This window comes from Ursus americanus, chromosome 16, assembly GCF_024610735.1.
Source record: "Ursus americanus isolate L20-20 chromosome 16, mUrsAme1.1.p, whole genome shotgun sequence".
Lineage (NCBI taxonomy): Eukaryota > Metazoa > Chordata > Mammalia > Carnivora > Ursidae > Ursus > Ursus americanus.
Genome location: NC_142142.1, coordinates 2,641,036 through 2,664,205, shown reverse-complemented (window position 1 = coordinate 2,664,205; position 23,170 = coordinate 2,641,036). Strand labels below are relative to the sequence as shown.

The window sequence follows — 23,170 nt, the reverse complement described above, 5'->3', positions numbered from 1 at the left end:
TGATGGTGGGCACCAGAAATGAGTAAGACATACCCCGGCTTGGATCGAACTTAAGGAGTGTACCCCTTCCTCAAAATAGGCAATACTAACCACAGAGCGGTGAAATTCAGAGAAGGGAGAGGTTGGGGCACTTGGCTTACTGAGGAGCTGGCATTTGAGATGTGTCTTGAAGGAAACACAAGGACCAGAGACACCCGTTTCTCTGGGTCCAGGGCATTTCTAGCAGAGGGGACAGCAGTGGACAAAGAAAGGCATAGGGACGGTAAATTAAAGGGCCTATGTGGACAAGAGCCGGTGGTTTGGTTTGGCTAGACCCGAGGAGTGGGGTTACATGGGGAAGGAGGGGTTGGAAATCATCATCTATCAAGTCCCCACCGAGGAGGAAAATGACTCAGGAGAAGTGACTTTTCCCAAGGTTCTCCAGCTGGCAAGAGGCTGAACTAAGACTTATGCCCAGTGCACCTGATCCTCAAGCCCATGTTGTTTCCATTCTATCTCGCCACCACGTGGAAAGGTCAGATTATTCAGTCTTAAGTGTACCACGCAGATCAAGCCCTCATGCTGAGGCAGGAAGCCGCTCAGACGGCACGTGTCAGATGACATTAACCTGTGAGAAGCACTTGGTGGACATGGCCAGATTGTTGAGGCGGCACAGCCAGCCCCAGTGAACACATACATACACACAGAGACAAATTTGGGAGTGAATTTCTAAAATAGTAGGAAGTTGCCTAGTTGTTCATGGTGGCATAGAAACTGTTATTTTCCAAGCACTATCGACAATTACTGATTTCCTGGCTGAATTCCACCCACTCCATAAAGTATATTAGAATGGGGCAGGATAACCTGGAATCTTCTCTTAATTTATACAAAATGCTTTTTGGCTTTGGCTCCTTTGTCCTTAGTAACAAGTTGCTTACAGCCCACCTCATCTGTTGGGGACCCCAGAGTGTCGGCAGTAAAGGGAGATGAAGCAAGATGGTGCCTCTGGAGTGGGTTGGAAGGGTGGGGTGAGGGATGAGAGTCAGAAAAGCCTCTGCAGGAACCCAGGTGGGGGGTGTGGGTGGAGAGGAGGGGCCAGCAGAGCTCAGTAAGCAGGCCAGGAGCCTGCCCGTGCAGGAGTGTGGAGTGGGGGCTGGGTGCTGCGTGAAAGGAGGGCATTGTTTCCACCAAGCATGTTCAGGCTCTGAGCAGGTGGGTGCCAGTGGTGGCTGCCCGCTGAAGTTGGGTTCCTCCTTATCTCGTATGCTGTAGAGACAGCCAGTCCTTATCGCTGATCAGGTCTACCCAGAGCCCCATCCTGTGTTGAGCGTGGCTGCCTCCCCCCGCCCCCCAGCTCAGAACCCAGATCTGGCCCTGGCAGCTACACCCTGCTTCCTCAGGGTGGACCTGGGGTCCTTCCGGCTGCCCAATGGGATGCTTCCCCTCAGCCCAGAGAGCAAGCCTGAGAAGAACACCTTAGGGAGGCTGGGGTGCCGATCGGGTAATATCTGGGCTGCAGTGACTTGGGATCTCGTGTTAACAGGGGACTGCAGGTAGGACAAAGCCCCCCTCCGCGTCCTGCCTACGGATCAGGAGCCCTTTGAAAACTGTTAAGAGCTGCTCCAGAGTTACAAATCCAGTCCTTAACTGTCATGGTTATTTGTATTTGAAAGAGAATTTTAAATAAATGTAGTGACAGTTGAATGAGGGATGGCGTTGACGAGAAGGTTTTTACAGGCGACATGAGACACACATCTTGTGGCATTGCTGTGACCCGCCGCGTGTGGAAGCCTTCCCCAAGTAACTCTTGCTTGGCTCTAGGTGTCCCCTAAGAGTGTGATGTCCGAGGGAAGCAATTGTGGGGCAATTCTGGGTCACCAGTACAACTTGACCGTCTTCCATCAAGGCCACCTCTGAGCTAAAGGGGCTCTCATGATGCCAGTGCCCAGGGCCAGGGGCTTCCTCCCCACGAATGTGGTTGGGATATGGCCCTTCCTGTTCCCAGCCCCTGGAGCCCAGCTTCAGCTTTAGCCTCCATGTTTGGAGTCTCCCAGATCCGTCTCCCGGCTGTGACTTCTCTGCCAGGTGCCTGCCCCCAGGTCGCCCATGAACAACATAAACCCTGCCTGCTCATTGTCCCTAAGTGGGATGCCTGGGGGCCGCCACTGGAATGGCTGAGGAAGGCACCAAGGGGCTGTAAGAGGAAGCGCAAGATCCGTGGGAAACTTTCTGCTCGGGGAAGAGCCAGTGGCCTGGATCTCAGACACTGCTAGAGAAACACTGAAGGCCTGGAGCAGGTGTGCTGTGTGTGGAGCCCCAGGGCCTGCCACCTGGGGGGCTGGCTCCAAGGGATCTGGTAACTTCTCAAAGGAAGTCAGTGTCATCTATTTTTTCCCCCTCATCCCAGCAGTTGGAGCCTGATCAGGGGTCTTGGCTCAATCCGTCTTCTGGAATAGTGCAGTTAGGGCCGTGTTCTCTAAGGGTGAGAGGCAGAGTGTTGCGTATTTACTGGGCCAGGCACTGAGCTGGGGTGGTTTACTCTGTCCTCTCTCCTAACCCTCTGACCAGCCCTATGTGAGGCAGGCATTATTATCTTTGTTACACAGTAACCCGAGAGGTTAATATATATTCCCAAGGTCAAAAACTAACCCAGCTGTAAGTAGCAGAGCCAGGATGTCCACCCAAGTCAGTCTGACTGCAAAGCTTGGACCCTTGTCTCCTGCCTCCTGCTCCTCTCCTCAGGGGTCAGGAAAGGAGTGCAGGAGCTCAGGGTGCAGAACAGGGGTGGGTCGGGAGTGGGGACGCCTGTTGCTGCTGCCTTCCCCTGCTGCGGCCCCTTTCTACCCCTTTCAACCGGAGTCTGAGGCACTGCTCGGGTATCTCCCATGGGAGAATAGCCCTGCTTTGTGGACAAGAAGTGAGAAAGATGGAGAGAGGCCCCCAGGAGCTATTGTAGACGCTCCCACTCCCCTGGGAGCAGACTGACAGCCGTCTAGAAGCAAGACCTCATGGGCGCTCAGAGAGGGGAGTCCGAATGCGGTGCAATTCTCTAGCTGACTTGTCTTTGGTCAGCAGGACTATGTGGGCAAACAGGGGCTTTCTGGATCACTTTTCTTGGGGAAGTCCCTGAACCACTGTGGCCCAAGTGCTGTCAGGGGAGGGAAGCAATCCTGGTGGCAGGCGTCTTGTGATGGGTGAGCTGAGCTGAGGGGCCAAGCCTGCCTCTCCTTCCCCCGACATCACATGCTGAAGTCGTTGAATTGGTTGGAAGCGAAGACGGCTGGGCCCAGGGCACTCGGCTCCTTGAATGCAGCTAGCTGGTCAGGCTGTGGCATCGAGAAGGGTTTCCTTCTTGTAGCCTATCAGTCTGGCCTTGCTAAATGGCCTCGCTCCCTGCATGACCCGACGCAGAGCTGACGTACAAAGATAAAGGACTGTTAGGAACTGCCCTCACCTGGATGCTGTTTAGGTCTGAAGGTGCAAAGCCAAGCCTTCCTCAGGCTGAGAGGGAAGGGAGCACCTCTGGATGAGAACAGAGCCCCACATTTCTGGACGGGCGCTGCCCCTTGGCGACAGGCTAGTGCGGCCAGGATCAGACTGGGGCGTGTACTAGCCCGCCAGGCCTCCCATAGCAAAGTGCCACAGACTGGCTGGGCGAAACAACAGAAATTTGTTTTCTCACAGTTCTGGAGGCTAGAAGTCCAAGATCAAGGTGTCAGCAGGGCTGGTTTCTTCTGAGACCTCTGTGTTTGGCTTGTGAATGGTCGCCTCCCAATGTCCTCACATGGTCTTTCCTCTATACCCGTCTGTGTCCTTATAAGGATACCAGTCAGATTACATTAGGGCCCACCCCACTGACTCATTTTAACTTAGCTATCTCTTTAAAGAACTTACTTCTAAATACAGTCACATTCTGAGGTCCTGGGTATTAGATGTCGACATAAAATTTGGGGAGGGTGAAACAATTTGGCCTATAATGGTATTTCCCAGAATCCTCAGTGAACGAGCCTCCATGTCCTGGTGAGGGATGGAAGGGCGCTCCCTGCTGGTCCTGCCGAGGGAGCAGGACAGGCAGGTAGACTCCACTCAGCTGGTGGAGAAGCTCGACTGGCCTCATCCAAAGGCTTAGTCTCGCAAAATCCAGGCCAAGCAGTTCCCTGGTCGTCTGGGCTCCCTAGCAGCAGCGGGTTCTGTGTGCTGTCTTCATCTGGCTCCCATGTGGCCTCAGCCCTCCAGTGAAGACAGAGCTGCTAATACCCTCCTAGTACCCTCCAGCCCAGGCGTGCAGAGGAAGCCCCCTTCTCCTCCGACAGAGGCAGCAGCCAGGCTCTTGTTGCCAGCACACACAGCCTTTGGGCTCCTACTGGTCTCAACTAAAAAATGCAAAAGGAAAACTATTGCATTGATTCAAAATTAAACCGTTTGACAAATGTTGAATGTTCAAAACACAGAATAAATTTTGATTAATCCAATTAGTATTTATCCAGAGACTGCCAAATTCTGGGGTCTGTGTTCCTCCCCAGGCAGCTTGGGAGGCTCACAGGAGGTAGCTGGCTACAGGCTAAAGTTATGTATGAGGCCCCTGAACATTCTAGATGATAGAGAAAACTTGCCAATTCAGATGTGGTTTTTTTTTTCTTGTTGCTTAGCATTCAAAAATAATAGAATAAGGAGAAATGCCTGGTTTTATCATCTGTTAGGGGAAGTTACATCCTCTTCTCCTCTTGTTCCTGTGGAAATATACTTGCATTCTCAATTGCCTCTTGCTCATACCAGGGCCGACCCTGGCCGGTCCTTCTCCAGCTCTGATTATCAGGCAGCAAAGAGAGGGGCCTCGTGTGGAGAGAGTGGGAGGGGAGAGGCTGCCGTGGACAATCGCCCACCCTTACTCAGAAAACTGGCCAAGTTTTCTCTCTTCTGCATGCTCCTTCTCCCTTGCTCTCCACTCAGCGCACACACTTAGCATTTTGTGTCAGCCGACATTTCCTGAGTGTCTGCCTGTGTTGGGTTCATTGCTGGGCTCTGAGGGTAGAAAGGTGAATAGCACATACTCCTTGCTCTCAAGCATCTTAATTTAGAGGGGGAGACAGACATATCGAGGAGTCGTATAACCAGAGCTGTAAGTGAGATGATAAAGGCGAGTACCAAGTAGGGCAGAAGCAGAGGGAAGCACCCAGCACCTTCAAGCCCTGGGGTAATGGTATCAGGAAAGGCTTCCTTGGGTTGGCGCATGTGGAGAAGGTCTTAGAATATGTGGGATTTGAAAGTATTGCTGGAGAAAAGCATCCCAAACAGAGGAAAGAGAGAACACAGGGAAATCCTTCTGTATTTAGGGAGTAGGAAGTGGCTCAGAGGGGCTGAACTGAGTGGGAAGTGCAGCTGGGAAGGTGAATCTTACGGGAGGACTTGGAGGGCCGAGCTATGGAATACAGCGTTGTTCCTGAAACAGTGGGGAGCCATGGAAGGTTTGGGAGCAGAGGAGTAATGCCATAGGCTTTATAAAGCATATCCTGCCTGCTCTGGGAAAGATGGGTTGAAGGAAAGTCAGCCAGAGGCAGGAAGCCTAGAGGAGGCGGCTTTGGCAATCGGAGAGAGGGATGATGAGGGTCTGAGCGAGGGTGGGCTGAGCGTTTGGTCAGGAGGTAGGACCTTCAGAGAGCCTGAATGGCACTGCAGAAAGGATGTCATCTGTGTTGCCAGAAGTTTAGGTCCGAACCTCAGTATTGGTTCTGTTGGTCCCCAGCAAGGCAGGGTGAATCCCGTGTGTCCCTCTGGAAAAGCTCAGCTCCCTAAGTGCTAGATTTAAAAAAACAAGCAAATAACAACAAAAAACCCCTTTGTTATAAAAAAATTCAAACATATACGAAAGTAGAAGGAACCGTGTAATGAGTCAACTTACACATCAGCCAGCTTCAACAGTAAGCCCTTGCTGGTTATATTTCTAGGGGATAATTTTTTTAAAAGATTTATTTATTTATTTATTTATTTATTTATTTATTTATTTATTTGAGAGAGAGTGCACACATGAGTGGGAGGGGCAGAGGGAGGGAGAGGAAGAATCTCAAGCAGACTCTGCGCTGGGTGTGGAGCCCGGCACGGGGCTCGATCTCACCACCCCGTTAGAACCTGAGCCAAAACCAAGAGTTGGACACTTACCCAGCTGCGCCATGCAGGCACCCCTGTGGGAGACGATTTTTGCAGTGAAGCTTTTTGAAAGTATTCAAGTTGAGGTTACACTGGAATCATTTCTCTGAGTCTGTCGTCAGGTTGAGACACTGAAATGACTTGACGACCATTTGTTCCTCCTTGGAGGTAAAATTGTGCGTGCACGCGCGTGCGTTCTCCGTTGTGAGGAGGGCAGTGAGGGTAGATTTCTTTGTGTCCCGGGACTGAGGAAGCTCACTGCCGGCAGTTTGTATCTGCGGGTAAAGTTCTGTCTGCCCAGGGGGGCGGGTGAGGTATGGACGTGGGAGAGAACGGAGGTGTGGACGGCTGGGGGGGTAGTTGGCAGGGTTGGACACCCTTGTTACCCACTCACTGAAGGATGCCTCTGGAGACTAAGATATCAGCTCTGGGGCCAATAAAGGTGTTCAGAGAGTGTGGCCCGTAGAGTTCCCAGTGCATCCTTTTCCCCAGTTAGCATATCCACCTGGGTTAGAGACCTGGATGACTGCCTCCTGCTGGGGACAGGCCACTTCCCTGTGGCAAGGCAGCTCTGGAAAAAGAGTGGGAAGGGTGGGGTGAGCCACACGTACTGGGTTCCTTCCCCCATTCCCTCAGTCAGATACTTAGCTGTCCCCCAGGAGACGAGGTCCAAGAGAATGTCAGCCCCTATTGGCTGTCTCCATGGCAACATGAAACAACCCAAATGGAGGTGTGAGCATGGGTTGTGGGCCAGCAGAGGTGTTCTTGGACAGGTAGCGGTGGGGATGCTGTCTTGGAGAAAGGAGAATCTCCTTGAAGAATGAGTTTTGATGGACAGAAACTGCAGAAGGGACCTTTAGCTTGAGGGACAGCATGAAAAGGGCACAGCAAAAGGAGAATGCTCTCCTATGGCTGGAGTATCGAGAAGTCAGAAGAATACAGTTGGAAGTGGCCAGGCTCGGTGAGGAAGGGCTGCAGAGTGGTAAGAACTTGACCTTGCAGTCGGACTGCCTGGGGTCAGACCCATCTCCACTGCTTCCAGGACGTGGGATTTGACCAGTCACTCACTTCACCTCTGCCAAGTTCCAGGTTCCTTGTCTGTAAAATTTGGATAGCAACAGTTACGAGTATTGAGGTCTAAGACACCTATAAATGCTTAGCTCGGGGCAGAACGTGTGTTTAAAAAATGGCAGCCATTATTCTTACCATCGTGTGTCCAAGACAGTTTGGGGTCAGCTAACAGATGTCTTAGATGTCAGACTCGTGAGTTTGGATTCCTGTGGCAGAGGCCAGGGATGGCTCAGGTGAGAGGAGGCCGTCCAAGGCTGAGATTCGGATACCTGGATACAGGCTGGGTGGCTGTGGCCGGGGGGGAAGACGGAGCTCCCTGCCCGCGGAGATCCGCGGGCACCTCTCTGCTGTGGCAAGGCCGGGGAGGGTCACAGGAATGCAGGTCAGGCAGGCCAGGAGCTACCCAGAGAGAGCAGGAGCACACTGAGAGTTTCAGATCATGCTGGATCTCGGGGGCTGCTCAGAAATGGCCAGAAAGCTGATGAACATTTGGATGCTTTGTTCTGGAGCTTACAAAGTGGTCTAGTTTTAGGAGTGGCAAACATGGAGATGAAATATGGGTTGTCCAGGGTGTGACTGCAGAAGAGAGAGGAAGTGGGGGCAGGGAGTGGAGGCTGAGACACAGGACATGGAGTGGAGGGGGAGGACCTGGAAGAACCCAGAGAGCGTTCTGTCCCAAATGCCCAAGGAGGAGCGTATCGGAAGGGTTTGGGTGTGGGTGAGATGCCAAGGAGAGCAGTTCTGTACTGCCTCTCACAGGAGGAAGAGCGCATGTAGTTCGGGGGGCGGGTGGAGGAGCAGCAGGGGGGCACAGAGGTGATCTCATGGCAGCAGGTGCCAGAGCGAACAGGAGGTGAGCGCCTTGGCAGTGAAACCAGGGAGAAGCATGAGATGGTAGCCGGAGGAAGTGTTTGAGGAGAGCAGGGGCTTTAATACTCCTGTGGGTCAGGAGGAAGGAGTAGGAGAGGGGAGGGAGGCAGATTCAGCCTAGAGAGGGAACTACGGAGAGGCTGGGCCTCAGTGGGGCTAGATGAGGGGAAGTCAGAGGAGGAGAGAAGGGGAAGTGAGGGATTCTGTTTCTCACCAGTGAGGGATGTGGTAGTGCGCTGAGGAGTCTGGTAGGAAGGACGTGCCAGATTAAAGATCTGGGTGCACGAGGGTCTGGAGGAGCGGAGGCACCTGAACTTGCCTCCCCAGGCAGGGGGAGTTGGGGCAAGTCATGCCCCAGAGGCCGTGTGAGCTGGGGAGGTGGCTGGAGGGAGGTGGGCGGGTGTCGGGGATGGTCCTGTGTGCTGACTGCTGACAGCAGCAGGGCCAAGAGGGCCTGCTGTCCAGAATGGGAGGGTGCTGGAAGGGGAAACGGAGTCAGAGGAGGTGTGGGAGGGTTCCTGAGGTGGGCATTGAGGGGACAGGCTGCCATGGCCTGGTTCTTCTCAGGGAGAAGGTCCTTGCATCCTGCTGCATTATTGCTGGAATAGGATGGGAGGCTTCCAGACCCATTGCCTGATGGGTCAAGGCCAAGTTCTAGGGGTGAGGTGGGGGACCCCTCATAAGCTGGTCCTAGCCTCATTTGCTCTCATTCTTTCCGAGTTCTCTGGTCATGGCAAGCTATGTGCATACATGAGTGCACACACACACACACACACACACACAAGCACGCACACACCTGCCTCCCAGCATACCTTAGGACACGTACACTCTTTACTCCTTTTGCATTTCTGCATGCTGCCCTCTCTGCGGCTTTCTGGGGTCGCTCACACTGCGCTGGTCACTCCTTCCGCCCACTGCCTTGCCCCGAGGAAGCTCAGCCTCCCTCTCCCCGCAGTGCACTGGGTGCCATGTTGCTACATGCATGTATCTTTCTGGAATCACCAGGGCCTCTTTGGCGCCAGGCACCGATCAGCTTCCCTTTGACTGTTCATCCGCTTGAATGAGTGGGTGTCGGACTGAGCCTTATTATCCATAAACGATGGGCAAATGGTCGATTTTTGAAGCTGAGCTTCTCTTTGCAAGTAATTGCCGTGTGAAGTTTTACATGTGACTTGCCTGTTGAGCTCGTGACGTTGTCAAGTTGACATGAGCACTGAATTGCCATCTGAAATTAATTTTAAAGATGATGGGAATTTCAGGGGAATGATGTTTTCTTCTCACAAAGGAGTACCACGATGACTTTAAAGTTAAACCATTAATTTATGCATTTCTGAAGTTGAAGTTGGTAAAAGCCAAAGTTTGTTGGCTCTGCCTTACGGATCCCAGATAGGGGCCCAGTTCTACAAGCAACCTTCACATTCTGATTGACATGGATGAGAGAGGGAAGAGTTTTGGCCCTTGCTAGATCGATAGCATTCATTAATTTCCTCTTAGCATCTGCTACAGGGTTTTACAGATAATGGGGAGCCAATCGTATTTGTTAAATGGATAAACAAATCTAAAAATATGTATGTTGATTTTATGCGTCCTGCATTTTTATGACAATTGTTTTCTCTTCTGTGTTGTCTTTTTTTGAGTAAAATATGATCTTGTAACAGAGTTTAGGGGGCTCAGGGCAGCGCGCAGAATCCCCATGAAGATACCATATGAAGGGCAGAAGGTAGTAGTCCTTTGTCCCCAGGTGTTCGGAGCCCCGTTTGTTTGGACATGGAAACCAGCTTTCCGTATCCCAGCCTTCACTGCTCTGAGCAGATCTGCAGGGTAATGCAGTGTGGTGGGGAGAGCAAGCCGGGTCTTCCGTGACAGACAGACTGGACTCCACAGAAGGACTGGCAGCAACCATGTGACCTCAGGCTGTGTCCTAACATCTTTGTATCTCGATTTCCTCTTTTGTAAAATGGGGCTGATGAATATAATCTGTCACACGATGACCGGGAAGATTAGAGGAGGACAGAGTATTTTCCCAGGGGCTGCTGCTTCTGTAGGACCGGGGAATCTCTGTGGACCTCTGGAGCAGCGGCTTTTACAGACAGGCGGGAACTGCGGGGCACGATGTGGCGAGCCGTCGTTTGCTGTCTCGTGGGTGGTGGGGGGCCGAGGGGCAGGCAGCGAGATCTTCCGGCGTGTGAAGTGTTGTGGCTGAGGCATGGTCCTTCACATCCCAGCCTGGAAGGGGACACTCATTTAGGTCTACTGCTCAGACTTGCTATTTCTGAGACTCTCAGAAGGAAGGGAAAGAACCTTCCATCCCGAGTTCTCTAAGTGGCTGCAGTAAGCCCTCATGGCAGTGAAGACACAGATGGACTTGTTGTAAGCAGTGTTAAGAGGCACCTTGATGGGGGGCTTGGTGATGCTGTGTCCCCTGGACCCTGTCTGGCTCCCCAGCTCCCTCTTCTCAAAGGCACAGTGTCTGGCCTGCCTGCCCTGCCCCTCGATCCCTCTCCTGGCTGGAGCACCTGCCTTGCTTGTCTTCTGAGACCTGCCCCAACCTTTCCTCGGCAGGCCTGGGTTGAGGCCCGTGGCCCTGGTCACTGAGATTGCCGTGGCCTCTATAGGACAGTAAGCCCTTGAATTGGGGAAAAGGACCAGCTGGGAGGCAGAGTGTCAAGAGCAGAAATAGGAGGTGAGAACAGTCAGAGGAAGGGGAAGCAAGTGTTTAAAAATACGAAATCGTCCTGGATGGGACCCAGCATCAGCTCCTCAGTGTTCTAAAGCCCAGAAGGTCCGATGGGCTGTTCGGGTGTGAGCCGTGACAGCCTCACGCTCGCTCACACCCGCTTCCTGGCCAGACCCCGTGCTCCTCCTTGTGGGCTGGGCTGTGGTGTCTCACGCTCATCAGGTCTTTGAGGGTGGTGTTTCTCTTAAGAAGCTTGCCGTTGGAGCAGGAGGGAGGATGTTGGCCCTGCTCCTGAGGCTGGGGACAGCTGAGCCGGTGGGAAGTCCGGCCTCACAGCGCCCGGAGGTGAGGTGTCTGCGCCTGCTGCTGTCGTCGCATTCTTCGGGGGAGGGCATTGCGCAGTGTGACCGAGTCCCCTGCTATGATTTTGTGTTGGTGGAAGAGCCGTTTGGGGTCGTGGAGCCTTGTCTGAAGGACTGCGGTTTGGGGAGAAGGGCTTGAGCTCTTTGGGTAAGAGCTTAAGTGGAAGCATCTGGGTTTGGATGTGCCAGACGAGCCCGGTGGAGGGGCAGTGGCATGTGACAGGACTTGGGCTGGGTTTTCAGTGGAAGGGCCAGAAAGAAAAGGGACTCCTTCCAGCGGGTTCCGTGGAGCCGGGCTCCAGCACAAATGTTCTTAGGGATCTTCTGGAACTCGCCCAACAGGGAGTGGCTGGGAATGCCCAGCGCACACAGCTCACTAACCTGGCCCCGCGGGGAAGACAGACGCTATGCAAGAAATGCTGCGTCCGTCCCCTGCTGGTCCCCGACCCCGCCAGCCTGGGCTTCGGGCCCCTCAGGCGGTTCTGGCCCGTGTCAGCCCCCAGCCTCAGCGTCACTGGCTGACCAAACTGAGCAGCCTGACCTGGGGTGTTTAGGTGGCAATGAGAAGCCTGTGTGTGAAAAACATATTTACAGCCGAAAGCGCCAAACGGGTGTTTGTTACCAGAAGTGACTGACGCTGGGATTCCACTGCCGCAAGGTCAGTGGCTTTTTCACCTTCGGAGGCTTTCTTGTCGCTCTCCTGTGCAGTTTTTCTGAGGCTACTTAAGCTTCTTTTGGTTAGAAGAAGAAATCCAGGGGCGCCTGGGTGGCGCAGTCGTTAAGCGTCTGCCTTCGGCTCAGGGCGTGATCCCGGCGTTCTGGGATCGAGCCTCACATCAGGCTCCTCTGCTAGGAGCCTGCTTCTTCCTCTCCCACTCCCCTGCTTGTGTTCCCTCTCTCGCTGGCTGTCTCTATCTATCAAATACATAAATGAAATGTTTACAAAAAAAAAAAAAGAAGAAGAAATCCAGGCTCCACCTCTTCCCTTTTATCAGACTCAGATATTGGCTAAAGGCGATCAGCAATCTGGTAGCGGCTCTCTCAGCGCCCTGGCCCCCCGTCCTGCTCCGACTGCTCTGTGTTCTGACAACCCCCTCCAGTGTCCTGACAGAAAGCCAGCGTCTGTGGCCTTGGCCTTCTGTCCTGCTGCAGAGACGGTGCCTGCGGGCCCTGCCACTGCTCTGATGCCAAATGGGCTGCTTTTCCTCCTCGTCAGACAGAGACCTCCAGACTGGGCAGGGCCTCTCAGGGCCCCTGCCACCCACGGGAGCCTCTCAGCTTCCAGTTTAGACCAGTGACCTCTATTTTATCCATGTGCTCCTTTGTGGAAGGAGAATGGCTATCGTTTACCTGTCCCATTGTATTTTGGAAGCAGGTAACTTGTTTTAAGAACCACAGATAGAGAGGAATTTTGCCCCTGGTCAGCTTCCAGCTGCCTCCTTCAGGCAGATGTATGGTTCTGTCTTTCCATTCAACTCGCATGAGCTGGCCTGCTCTGAGCCGGGTCTGGGGCTGAGCTCTGGGCTTCAGAGACACTGCCCTGCCCACAAAGAGCTTACCAGTCACACAAAGGAGTCACACACATAAGTGGCCAGTGTTCTAGAGAGTTCCAGGTGCTATAAGGGAAGTCTGTCATGGGCATGGAGAGGGGGACTGAGCTGGAGCAGTCACTGCCATGTGGGGGATGGGAGGGGATCCCTAGAATCATGATGCTGGATTTGGGCCTTGGGTGAGAGCAGGAATTGAGCAGGTGGAATGGGGGTCATGGGCTAAAATGTTGCATGTTGAAGGGGCCTTAGAGCAAAATCAGGAGGGGCGAAATGGTTAGCACTCAAGAGGGGGCCAAGTGTGGCTGAGAGAATTATCACTGCTGTGGTTGTGAACTCCCAGCCAGCTATATGCAGAGGACTTCTGCATACGTTATTTCACCGAGTCCCCATAATCCCACGATGTGTATATTTTCACCTGCACTTTGTAAATAGGGAAAATGAAGCTCAGTGATGTTAAGGAACTTGTCCAAGGACAGAGCCCATGACGGGAAGAATGCGGGCCCAAATGCAGCCTGACTAGAGAGTGCATGCTCTTGACTATGTCATGGCTCCTTCACCTTCTCTCTGGCGTGCGAGCTGGTGAACAGTCATACAAGTGCTGGAGTGCCTGGGTTAGGTGTGCTCTTGGCAGCAGGGTGGACGGGAGGGGTGTGTGGGAGTGAGGCTGTAGGTACGAAAGGCAGTCAGGAAGCCATTGTGGTCATTCTGATGAGAGATGATGTGGCCTGACGTGGGGCAGGAGAAGAGGAAGGGACAGATGTGAGAGGGGCTGACGAGGGAGACTTTGCTGGTTGTGGAGACCCAACTGGATGTGGATGACAGACGGGAAGGCCCGGGATGACTCCCAGGTTTCTGTCTTGGTGACTGTGGTGGCATCACCACAGCGGGTGGGGAGCATATTGGAGAAGACCATTTTGGGGGGCCTGCCAAGTGTGAGGGCATGGAGAGGGTAGTGGGTATCAGGTGTTGGGGGGGCACACCTATCACTCAGGCTCTGGTTTCCCACTGACAATGAATAGTTCTATCAGTGAATCTGTGAAAGTGTCCTCAGGGCTTACAGAATGGGGGTGCCCTCAGGGGCCGAGACACATGGAAGAGTTGCAGGAGAGATGGCTGTGCACTGCCACTTCTCCTCCCTTTCCCGAAAAAAACAAAGAGATGGGGAGATCCCATTGAGGTAGGCAGGATCAGCTTTGGTTTCCTGGAAGAATTGGCTTGAAGAGAAGATGGGAATTTAGTAAGGAAAGCCACTGGCTTGGGCATAAAGCAGGAAAGCAACTGGTATAGTCAGCTGTCGTCTGTGCACTGATGACTAAGACATTTGGATGGGATGGGGCAGAGCTTGGCCTGAGTGGTGTGCTGGAAGGTAATCTGCAACGCATGTGGCGAAAGGCATGAATTCTAGGGGCTGATGGTGAGCCCCTGAGACTTTCTCAGCGGAGTGCCTGGTAGGAGTTGTGTTTGCATTCTTTCATTGGCTCCTCAGCTTCGTTCAGTATCGGAGTCACCGAGGAGCTGGGACGGGATACAGAGCTCAGGCCATCTTCTACTTAAATGAGGCTGGACCTCTGTGCTTGTGTTGTTGTCCGGGTGACTGATGAACACCAGTGTTTGAGGACCACTGAGTCAGGTGAATCTTCAGTGCAGGGTGGGTGCACGGGGCTGCCTGGAGGCAGGCAGCCAGTTAGGGGGTGCTTGTGGGAGTCTAGGGTGCGGTAGTGCAGGGACAGGTGAGGCTGTGGGAGCAGATGAGATCACCAGCAGCAAGTGCTGGGAGAGAAGACCGTCAGGTCTGACTCAGCAGCCCTCGGATCTCCTGATTGCATCCTTCTCCATCCTAAACCCTCTGTGTGATTTCTATGGCAGCACTTCCTCAATTCACCTGGCTGTTCCTCCTCAGTCCCCTTTGTTGCTTCTTCTCCCTGATGGCTGTGTTGAAGTGTTCCAGAGAGTTCTGGGGCCTCTTGCTTTTCTTCTTTTTTCCTTCTTTCTCTTCCTCTCTCTCTCTCTCTCTCTCTGCACTACGTAGGTTACTTCATGCAGTTGTTTTGAATTCCATCTCTCTGCAGATGGCTCCCCAATTCTCTCCAGCCAGACTTACCTCCAAACATCAGATTCACATCAGACTCGTATTTCAAAATGCCTTACTCAACATATCTTCCTAGATGTCCCCTAAAGCATCTTTTTTTTTTTAAAGGATTTTATTTATTTATTTGAGAGAGAGACAGAACATGGGGCGGGGGAGGGGGAGGGTAGAGGGAAAGGGAGAAGTAGACTCCATCCCAGGACCCTGCGATCATGACCTGAGCTGAAGGCAGATGCTTAACTGACTGAGCCACCCAGGTACCCCCTCCCCCCACCTTAGGAATGTTTCCAAAACAGAATCTCCTGATCCCTTCTTCCCCTCCATTTGTTCCTGCACCCCTCCCTCTCTCCCAGAGACTCAGGGCAAAAACCTCGTAGTCATTCTGACCCCTGTCTCCCATGTCCACTCCATCAAGAATTAGAACATTTACCACCATCATTCCGGTCCAGGCTACCTTCCTCTCTCACCTGGTTTTCCTGCGCTCACCAGTGCACTGCACCGCCACCACCCCCGTCCATCTTCAGCCAGTGTTCCTTGTGGCAAAGGTATCCTCCTGTGACCAAACCCTCCCGTCGGTTCGCATCTCAGAGGCAAAGTGGAAGGGTGGTGTGCGTCCTCAGGAGAGCTGCCTAAGTTTTTGCTCATCAGCAAAGTGGGAGAACTCCTCAGTGGCATGTGGGGATTACGGGAGACAGCGCTGGGTAAGCTGGAGAGTAGCTAACAGACGCGTGCGGGAGAGGAGGGAGGAGCACACGCCGAGTCTCTGCTCTGTGCCGGGCACGCCGCAGTATCACCTTTTTAAATCATCTTGATTGTTTTTATTTTGATCACGAGGATATATCCACACAATTTAAACAGTCAACTACTTGTACCTGATTTGTTCACACAGCTGTTGTCTCCCCACCTACCCCTCCCCATTGCTCTTCTTCAAATGCAGCCTCTTTACATTTCTGAGTATTTTTATCCATATTGCTGAAAAATGCTGCGTTTGGCTGTTTTGTTATTTTTTTTCACTTGTCATTATCTAGAGACTTCTGAGTCCTCACTCGAGAAGGGAGGAATCCTCCCCTGCCTTTCCAGCCCCACCCCCACCGCTCACAAGCGCGTTCCATCCCCACCGTGCTCCCCACGCACTTCCAGTTAGATAAAGTCCCGGGGTTTCTTCTACTTTTTTGGTTTCCGTGCAGTTCTTTTGTCACTTGCTTGGTTTTCCGTTTTATTATCATGGAATTAAACAAAGTCCTCACCAATTATATAACTCTCTTTGGGTGTTCTGATGCACGAGGTGTCGTGTGAGTTTCGTGTTGCGGGAGAACTCATCCCCGAGCTTTGGGAAGCTCTCCAACGTGGAGCAGCTGCCCTTTTACATTTGCTGCAGAGCCGTTGACCTTACGTCTCCTATCACTTCGTGTCCTTGTGGGCTTATGTCTTCCTAAATAAATTCCTCTACTGTTGTTGCAGTGGACAGCTGAATTAGATGTTCGGTTCAATGTGCTGTATTTCCTGAGCTCGATCTTGTTTACTTTCACTGGCAACAATGCGATTGGTTATACTGATTTTATAGATGGGACGTTGAGACCGAGAGGGGTTAAACAACTTGTCTAAAGACCCACAGCCGTTACGCAGCAGAGCGCATGTTTTAACTCAAGACTGTCTGGCTGTGAACCCTACGGTCTTTCTTCTGTGTGCTCTGAGAATAGAGTTCTTATCGGTTGATATGGGATGTGGTCGAGAATGTTGGCACTGCCATCAGTGTCCCTTGTATGTCTTCTTCCATCTTCCTTTTTTTTTTTTAATGCTGAAAATGGCTTCTTGCTCTTTTATCCCAAATTGATAAATGTCCTATACCCTGTTAAGAAGCTGCCCCCCAAGCATAGGGACAGCAAGATGTATGTCTTAAAATGACCATTTGGGAGCAGCTCTGGTTTCCGGGCAACCTGTAAATGTGGGGAAAAGGCTGTGGTTGGTTGTGATACGGTGACACTTCTTTACCACCTGGTGGCCATGTGGGGAAGGAGGAGGCGTGTGGTGAGTCCAAGTTTGGTGGTGGTAGGTTCTTGGCTGAGGGTTCCTTCCCCAGGCCTTGCCTTCTACTTGGGGACACTGTCCTCCTGCACCCCTCCACCTGGATGCAGCTGTCAAGGAGTCTGGTCCCAGCTCTGGCTCAGCTGTGTCCGTGGCACAGGAGGCCTTGCAGGCGTAGGCGTACCGGGGACTCTGGATCTGTCCCCGATGCCTTCCTTTGTCCGGGCCGTGGGCAGCCTGCCCGAAACACTGGCAGCTCTAACCACTTTCACTGAGAGAAAGGTACTTCATAAAATGGAATGGCAGCTTGCACTTCAGCATGGGTGGGATAAGTCAAGGCTACTCGCCAAGATTCATCTTAATCAACAGTCCCCGCTAGTGCAGGGTCTAAATGACCGCCCGTCTGAGAGTGCGTCAGAGAATGGACGGCTAACTGTGGCTCACTTTCTGCACTTCAGAACCCCTGCTCCTGCACCCTGATCAACGTCCAGGTTCCCAGCTGGCCTTTGTGTGGTACAGTTCGGGTGGCTGTGACATCTGTCACCAGACACTGTCTTTCTAAAACATGGCGGTCCCATGTTGGCTTGGCTTATAGCTAGGGGGTCATTTTCTGGCTGGCTGGTAGCAAAGAGGGTAAAGTTCTGTGTTAGTGGGACATCGTCACAGATAGGATGATGTGACAGCATCTAGAGAGGCCTGTGGCTGAAGGGAAGGGGGAATGGTATGTGGGCTGCACCTTTTCTTAACATTTGCACCTCTTCGTTGTAGCTAGGGGTGAGCTAGGCTCTTGGTAAGCGAAGTCAGCCTACTCCCCCACCGTCAGTGCAGGGCTCCGGGAAAAGTCCAGGTGTCCAGAGAGTGAAAGCTGGTTTTGGCCACTAGAACGACTGTCACTGGACTGAGCTCGTTAAGAGCACCGTCACCCTCTGCCTGCCCCTCTCCTTCCTGGGCTGGGTCCGTGCTGTGCCAGGCCCCTGGTTGGGTCTCCTGTCAATGGCGGAGAACGTGATTTCACTCCCACTCCCCCCACCTGCTTAGTTGGAGCTTGCCCTGCTTTCGCTTGGGCCTTCGGCGTTTTCCCTGGAATGCGGCTCTCTCCCAGCTGCTTTGGGTCGTCGCCTCTCACCTCGCTTCTCTCCGGGAAGCCCCACCTCCCTGATGAACCCAGGCTCCCAGGGGAGGTGCTGTGTCCCTGCAGGATGAACAGACGCTGAATGCTGCTGTCTGATGGGTTTGCCACTGAGGCCCCAAGTTCCTTGAGGGCGGTGATTGTCCCTGTCACCTGTTACTGAAAGGAGCTCTAACCTCAACCATGGTCAGCGGGGAAAAGGCCTACTAGCTGCCAGAACAGGAATGATCGGCGGCCTTGTGGCTTCCCTGTTCTGATGAGAGTCTGTGCTCACAGATGGGGGCTGGAGGCCTCACATCGATGGCATGTTTGGCCCTTCCACGGTCTCTCTGTCCCCCACACCACTGACACCTCACAGCTGCCCCGTGACAGCGGCTGGCGGGGCCCCTTCTTACCCAGGTATCCTGCCATCGCCTCAGACCTGGCAGGTCTGGAACTGAGCTCATCAGCTGCTCTAAACAGGTTCTGGCTTCGGAGTGCTCCCAGCCTGCCGGCCCAGGCTCCCGGGGTGTCAATATGATACACCTTTGACTCACGTTTCACTTCACACCACCTCCCGCGGGTCCACCCAGCTTGCTGTTTGCCAAGTACAAACTCATCACTGGGCAGAAGGCCCATGGGCCTCCTTTTATGGCCCTTCTGTTGCAGGGGGACGTGGCCTGGGCCCTCGGGGCTGGGCACCTTCCAACTGTCCTCTCCCTCTTACCCTGCTAATAAGGCCCCCTGTAGGGCCTTCTGTTGAAAGATGTGACCTTTCTTCTCAGAAATCTGTCCTGTTTACATCGGAAGCCCCTTGGTGTGTTGCGTACCGGCATCCAGACCCCTGAAGTGGTGGGTGATTCCCAAGCTCCTCTCGATAACTGCCCTTGTCACCCTTACATGAGTTCTGTGGAAGGTTCTGACTCACCCTGAGCGGCCGGATGCCCTGGTAGACTCTCATTAACCGTTTTGGTATTTGCCAACTCCATCCTGCCCTTACACGCTTCCCTGCCTTCCCACCCGCCCTCTGCCTGGAATAGCATTCTCCCCCTTATCTTCTGAGAAAGCTTCTACTCACCCTGCAAGACCCGAGGAAGCCGCACACCCGCCTCAGTGAGCATACAGCCCGTACTGCGTCATAAGGACTCGTTCACACTTCGTCTTCACCACCTGCGTGGTCCATGGGCGCGGGGACTCGGTCTGATGGATCAGTATCTCCCCAGTACCCAGCACGGCAGGGCTCGGGGAATGTTGGTGGAAGTATTTGCTCATCAGCTTCCGCGTGCCAGGCACTCAGCTAGGCACTGGGCGCAGAGGGGTGAGCGAGGCAGACGGGGTCCCCCTGCCTCCATGGGGAGGGGGAGCAAGGCCAGTTACCAAGGAAGCAAGTATACGGACGAGATACTTGAGAATTGCTGTGCTTCGATGGGGCTGCTATGGATGGAGGTGTGCCAGGAAGGCCTCTCTCAGAAGACACAGGGAAGCTGGAACCTGGAAGATGGGAAGAAACCAGCCGTGCAGAGAGCTGGGAAAGCGTGCTCAGGGCTGAGGGGATGGCAGGTGGAAAGTTGCAGAGGAGAAGGTCTTGGAGTGTTGGGGGGCAGACAGGAGACCGGTGCTGCTGGAACATGAGCAATGGGGAGAGCGATGTGGGGCTGGCCTGGCCGGATCCTGCACTGCCTCTTTCGTAGGTCACAGTGAGCGAGCAGTTGGGACTTTTCATCAGGAGCAGTGGGAAGTCCTCAGAGGGAAGTGTTTCAGACCTTCGTCTCTGAGTAGATGGGAATATGCTGATTATTGCCCTGCTTCTCCTCCCCGCCCCTTCCTGCTACCTCTCCTTTCTCCCCCACCCCTGCCCCACCCCCTGGCTTGCTTCCATTCAGGCCCTGAGATCTGTACATGGTGTTTGGGGTCTCCAGGTATCCGGGCTGCTCTTCTCAGCAGGGCCAGCTCTGTTCCTTGCTGCAGCCTCGCCTGGCTCCTGCCATAGCCCTGAGGTGCCGACGAGGCTCCCACCCCCTCCACAAGCTCCCATTCTCCTTCCCAAGTTGATTGTGCAATGGTTCTTGGCCTGCTGAAGCCCAGTGCCTGTTCCCAAACCTTCCTTGGCCTTTGCTCCTATGAATCACTGCCCTTCCCCTCCACACACATTGTTGCTTATCTCTCTGTGCCATGCCAGGGGAACCAGCCTCTTGGACTCACCCGGGTTCTCCCTCCCTGAGCCTACCCCATTGAGTTTAAAGTCTCTCCTCCAGTGAGCTGTCCTGGCACAAATACATCCTGAAATTATTGCCTCACTTCAAAAACAAAAACGAAAACAGCTAGCTTACATTGAGCACTTACTATCTGTGAGGGAATGTACGAAGTATTTTCTGTGAAATAGTCATTCCTCATTTAATCATGACATCAACCTGGTGAATGGCATTATCCCCATTTTACAGATGAGGATACTGAGGCTCAGAGGTCACATAAACAACAGAACAGTGTTTGAACCCGACTGTTTGAGCTGCTACGGCCTGGTACAGTCCCCTGTGGTTCTTTGTGGTCCTCAAATCTTTACCCACACCATCTCCAAAGCCACTTCTCTATGGCTGCTCGCTTTGCTTTCTTCTCTTCGAAAGTCCAGCTCCACAGGGAACGTGAGCTGAGACCCCCAGGAACCCCTGCTTCCTGACACGTGCCATCCTGGGGTAGAGGAGCCAGGCCTCTGTTCTCCACAGTGCTTACGCCCACTGGGCATGTGCATGGCTTTTGCTGAAGGAGCAAATGACTCCTGCCTCCTGTTCATAGACATGACCTAGGGATTACAAATACATTGTCAGTCTCTCCCTGCCAGCCAGGGAGAAGGTGGGAAGCCAGAAAAATGAGAAGAGGCTGCAGGAAGACCATTTAGCCGAAGGACCTTTCGTAGAGGCAGGGTTGTGCGGAGATGGTACCAACTGCCATCTTCTCCATTAGATGGGGGATTGGCTGCTCTGTGTGTCCTTGGAGAAGCTCTTCAGTCCCGAGGAGATGGGCTGTTGCACCTTGCATAGTGTCCGGTAGACTAGAACTAAAATGGTAAGAGGAAGGGCTCCAGCTTCGTAGGACAGATCTCTCCCCACGACAGTGTGCTGGCAGCCTTCCGAGGCCAGGCCCTTGTTGACCGCCTGAGAAGTGAAAGTGGTCGTAGAGGGCTCAGCCCGGATCACACCTACCCCACGAAAGCATTGCAGGTGCGGGATGAAGGCAGCCGGAGGACAGCTGCGCACTTGCTGAGACTGTCGTGATCCCCTCTGCTGCAGGACGCGTCCTCTGGAGTCACCTTCCCTGACTCGTAGGGGTGCTTCCCAAGTGCTGGCTGCAGCTTCTGGAACCTGGGACTCTTCACGGTGGCTCTTATTTTCAGAAGCGAGCGGGATCGCATGCTGAAGGGTCGTGGAGACAGAGCGCTCGTGCCAGGAGGGCGAGGCTCTAGAGGTGGCAGGATCGGGGGTCGCCTGCCAGGATCCTTGGGAGAGAGTGCCCCTGGGCCGAGGAAGGAGGGCTTGCAGGCTTGTGCGCATCACGTGGACCTCTCTGTAACTCTTCCTTTGTTCTGTGCTTGCATTTTCAGTAGGAGGAGGAGGAGACCGAGGGCGAAGGAGTCATGGCTTCCGATGCCAGTCACGCGCTGGAAGCAGCTCTGGAGCAAATGGACGGGATCCTGGCAGGTATGGGCAGGGAGCCCTCGCGGCTCATGGCTTGCACTCCACACTTGCGGAACCGTGTTCTCCCCTCTGACCTTTCTTTCTGGCTCAGCGAGAAGCCCCTCGGTGGATTTATTGTATCTCATTGTGCATGCCAGCTCTGTGTGTAGGAGTTCAGACTCGCAGAATTCTTTGCTACCTGGTGCGAGGTTAGGGCCGCCGAGACAGCGTGGGCGCACTGCATGGTGGCAGGTGTCGAACGGCGGCACAGCGTGGGTCCCGGCTCTAAGGCAGCTTGGCTGCAGTAAGATCGCTTTTACTGCAAATTGGCCAGAACACATCATGGCTTGTCACAGTTGAGCCGAAATAAAACTTAAAAGTCTGGCGACTTTGCCACCAGAATGCACGTGTCAGCTCCCTTCCCCAGCTAGTCTCCAGTGTCTTTGGGAATCAGGAGGCAGTTTGGTATTGATTCATCTCATCACCTAAAGATTGTTGTTGGGGTGCCTGGGTGGCTCAGTTGGTAAGCATCTGACTTTTTTTTTTAAGATTTTTTTTATTTATGTGAGAGAGAGTGAGAGAGCACACACATGAGCGGGGCGGGGGGAGAGGGAGAAGCAGACTCCCCCTCTGAACAGGGAGCCCGGCATGGGGCTCGATCCCAGGACCCTGGGATCATGACCAGAGGTGAAGGCAGACACTTAACTGACTGAACCACCCAGGTGCCCCAGCATCTGACTCTTGATTTTGGCTCAGGTCATGATGTCAGCGTTCTGGGATTGAGCCTCACGTGGGCTCCATGCTTAGCAGGGAGTCTGCCTGAGGATTCTCTTTCCCTCCCCCTCTGCCCCTCCTGCTCGTGCGCACTCTCTCTCTCTCTCAAATAATTAAATAAATCTTAAGAAAAAGAATGTTCTCTATGTCATATTGTATTTTACCTATCATAACTGACTTAACATTCACATTTGTCCATTAGGAATATTCCTTAGAAAAGACCCAGTAAAACTGGTTAATTGGAAAAGGCTCCCAGTGGGCTCTTTGGGCTAATTAACTCTTCGACAGGGGGGAGCCCAAGCCCATGCTGATTAGAATAAACCTGTCATTGCAAATCTTTCCCGAAGGTCCCAGGTCCTCCTTCTGTTCTGACCTGATAACAAGTCAGTGGCCTTATTTGCATGCCGGGCATGCTTTTTTTGGGACTTTGCTTGTCATCGTGTGGCCCTTCAGCTGGAGGAGGCCGGGGAGGGCGGTGTGGGGGGAGGCAGGCTTGGGCTGAGTGTGGCTAAAGCCCAGGATGTGTGTGGGTACCTGATGCTGCCCCTTGCCAGGCACTTGGCTGCTGCTTCCACCCTGCGGAGACAACCTGACTCGCTGAGGGTTCTGGGTGTTGGGGCCTGGGGTGGGGCTCGGGTTGTGTGTTGACGAGTCTTCATGGTCTTGGTGGCACATGTTGTAGCTGTCATCTTTCAGGCTCGGTGAATTTCTCAGCAAACAGAAGGGCTCTTGAGAGCCCTGACTAATGCTTTTCACAGGCTCCATAGATCGGATGTCCTGGTCTAGGTTAGGGCCTCTGAAGCCCCACTGAGAGGAAATAGTCAAGAGCGTGGGTTTCGCAGCAGGACTTTCATAG

The 23,170-nt window shown here is 53.4% G+C and overlaps 1 protein-coding gene across 15 annotated transcripts in view; it reads left to right on the top strand.

Moving 5' to 3' along the window:
- The window catches only part of PPFIBP2 (PPFIB scaffold protein 2), a 166,985-nt gene that overhangs the window by 30,394 nt on the left and 113,421 nt on the right, over positions 1–23,170 (top strand). For 7 of the 15 annotated variants that reach the window (XM_087868064.1, XM_087868062.1, XM_087868063.1 and 4 more), the window contains one exon: positions 21,468–21,564. In XM_087868064.1, coding sequence (XP_087724190.1) covers positions 21,501–21,564 — 64 coding nt within the window. In that variant the 5' untranslated portion in view covers positions 21,468–21,500. Of the gene's footprint in view, positions 1–10,951; positions 11,087–11,500; positions 11,762–21,467; positions 21,565–23,170 lie in introns of those variants that run through there. The other 8 variants (XM_045783040.2, XM_045783041.2, XM_045783051.2 and 5 more) reach the window with 3 other exon arrangements.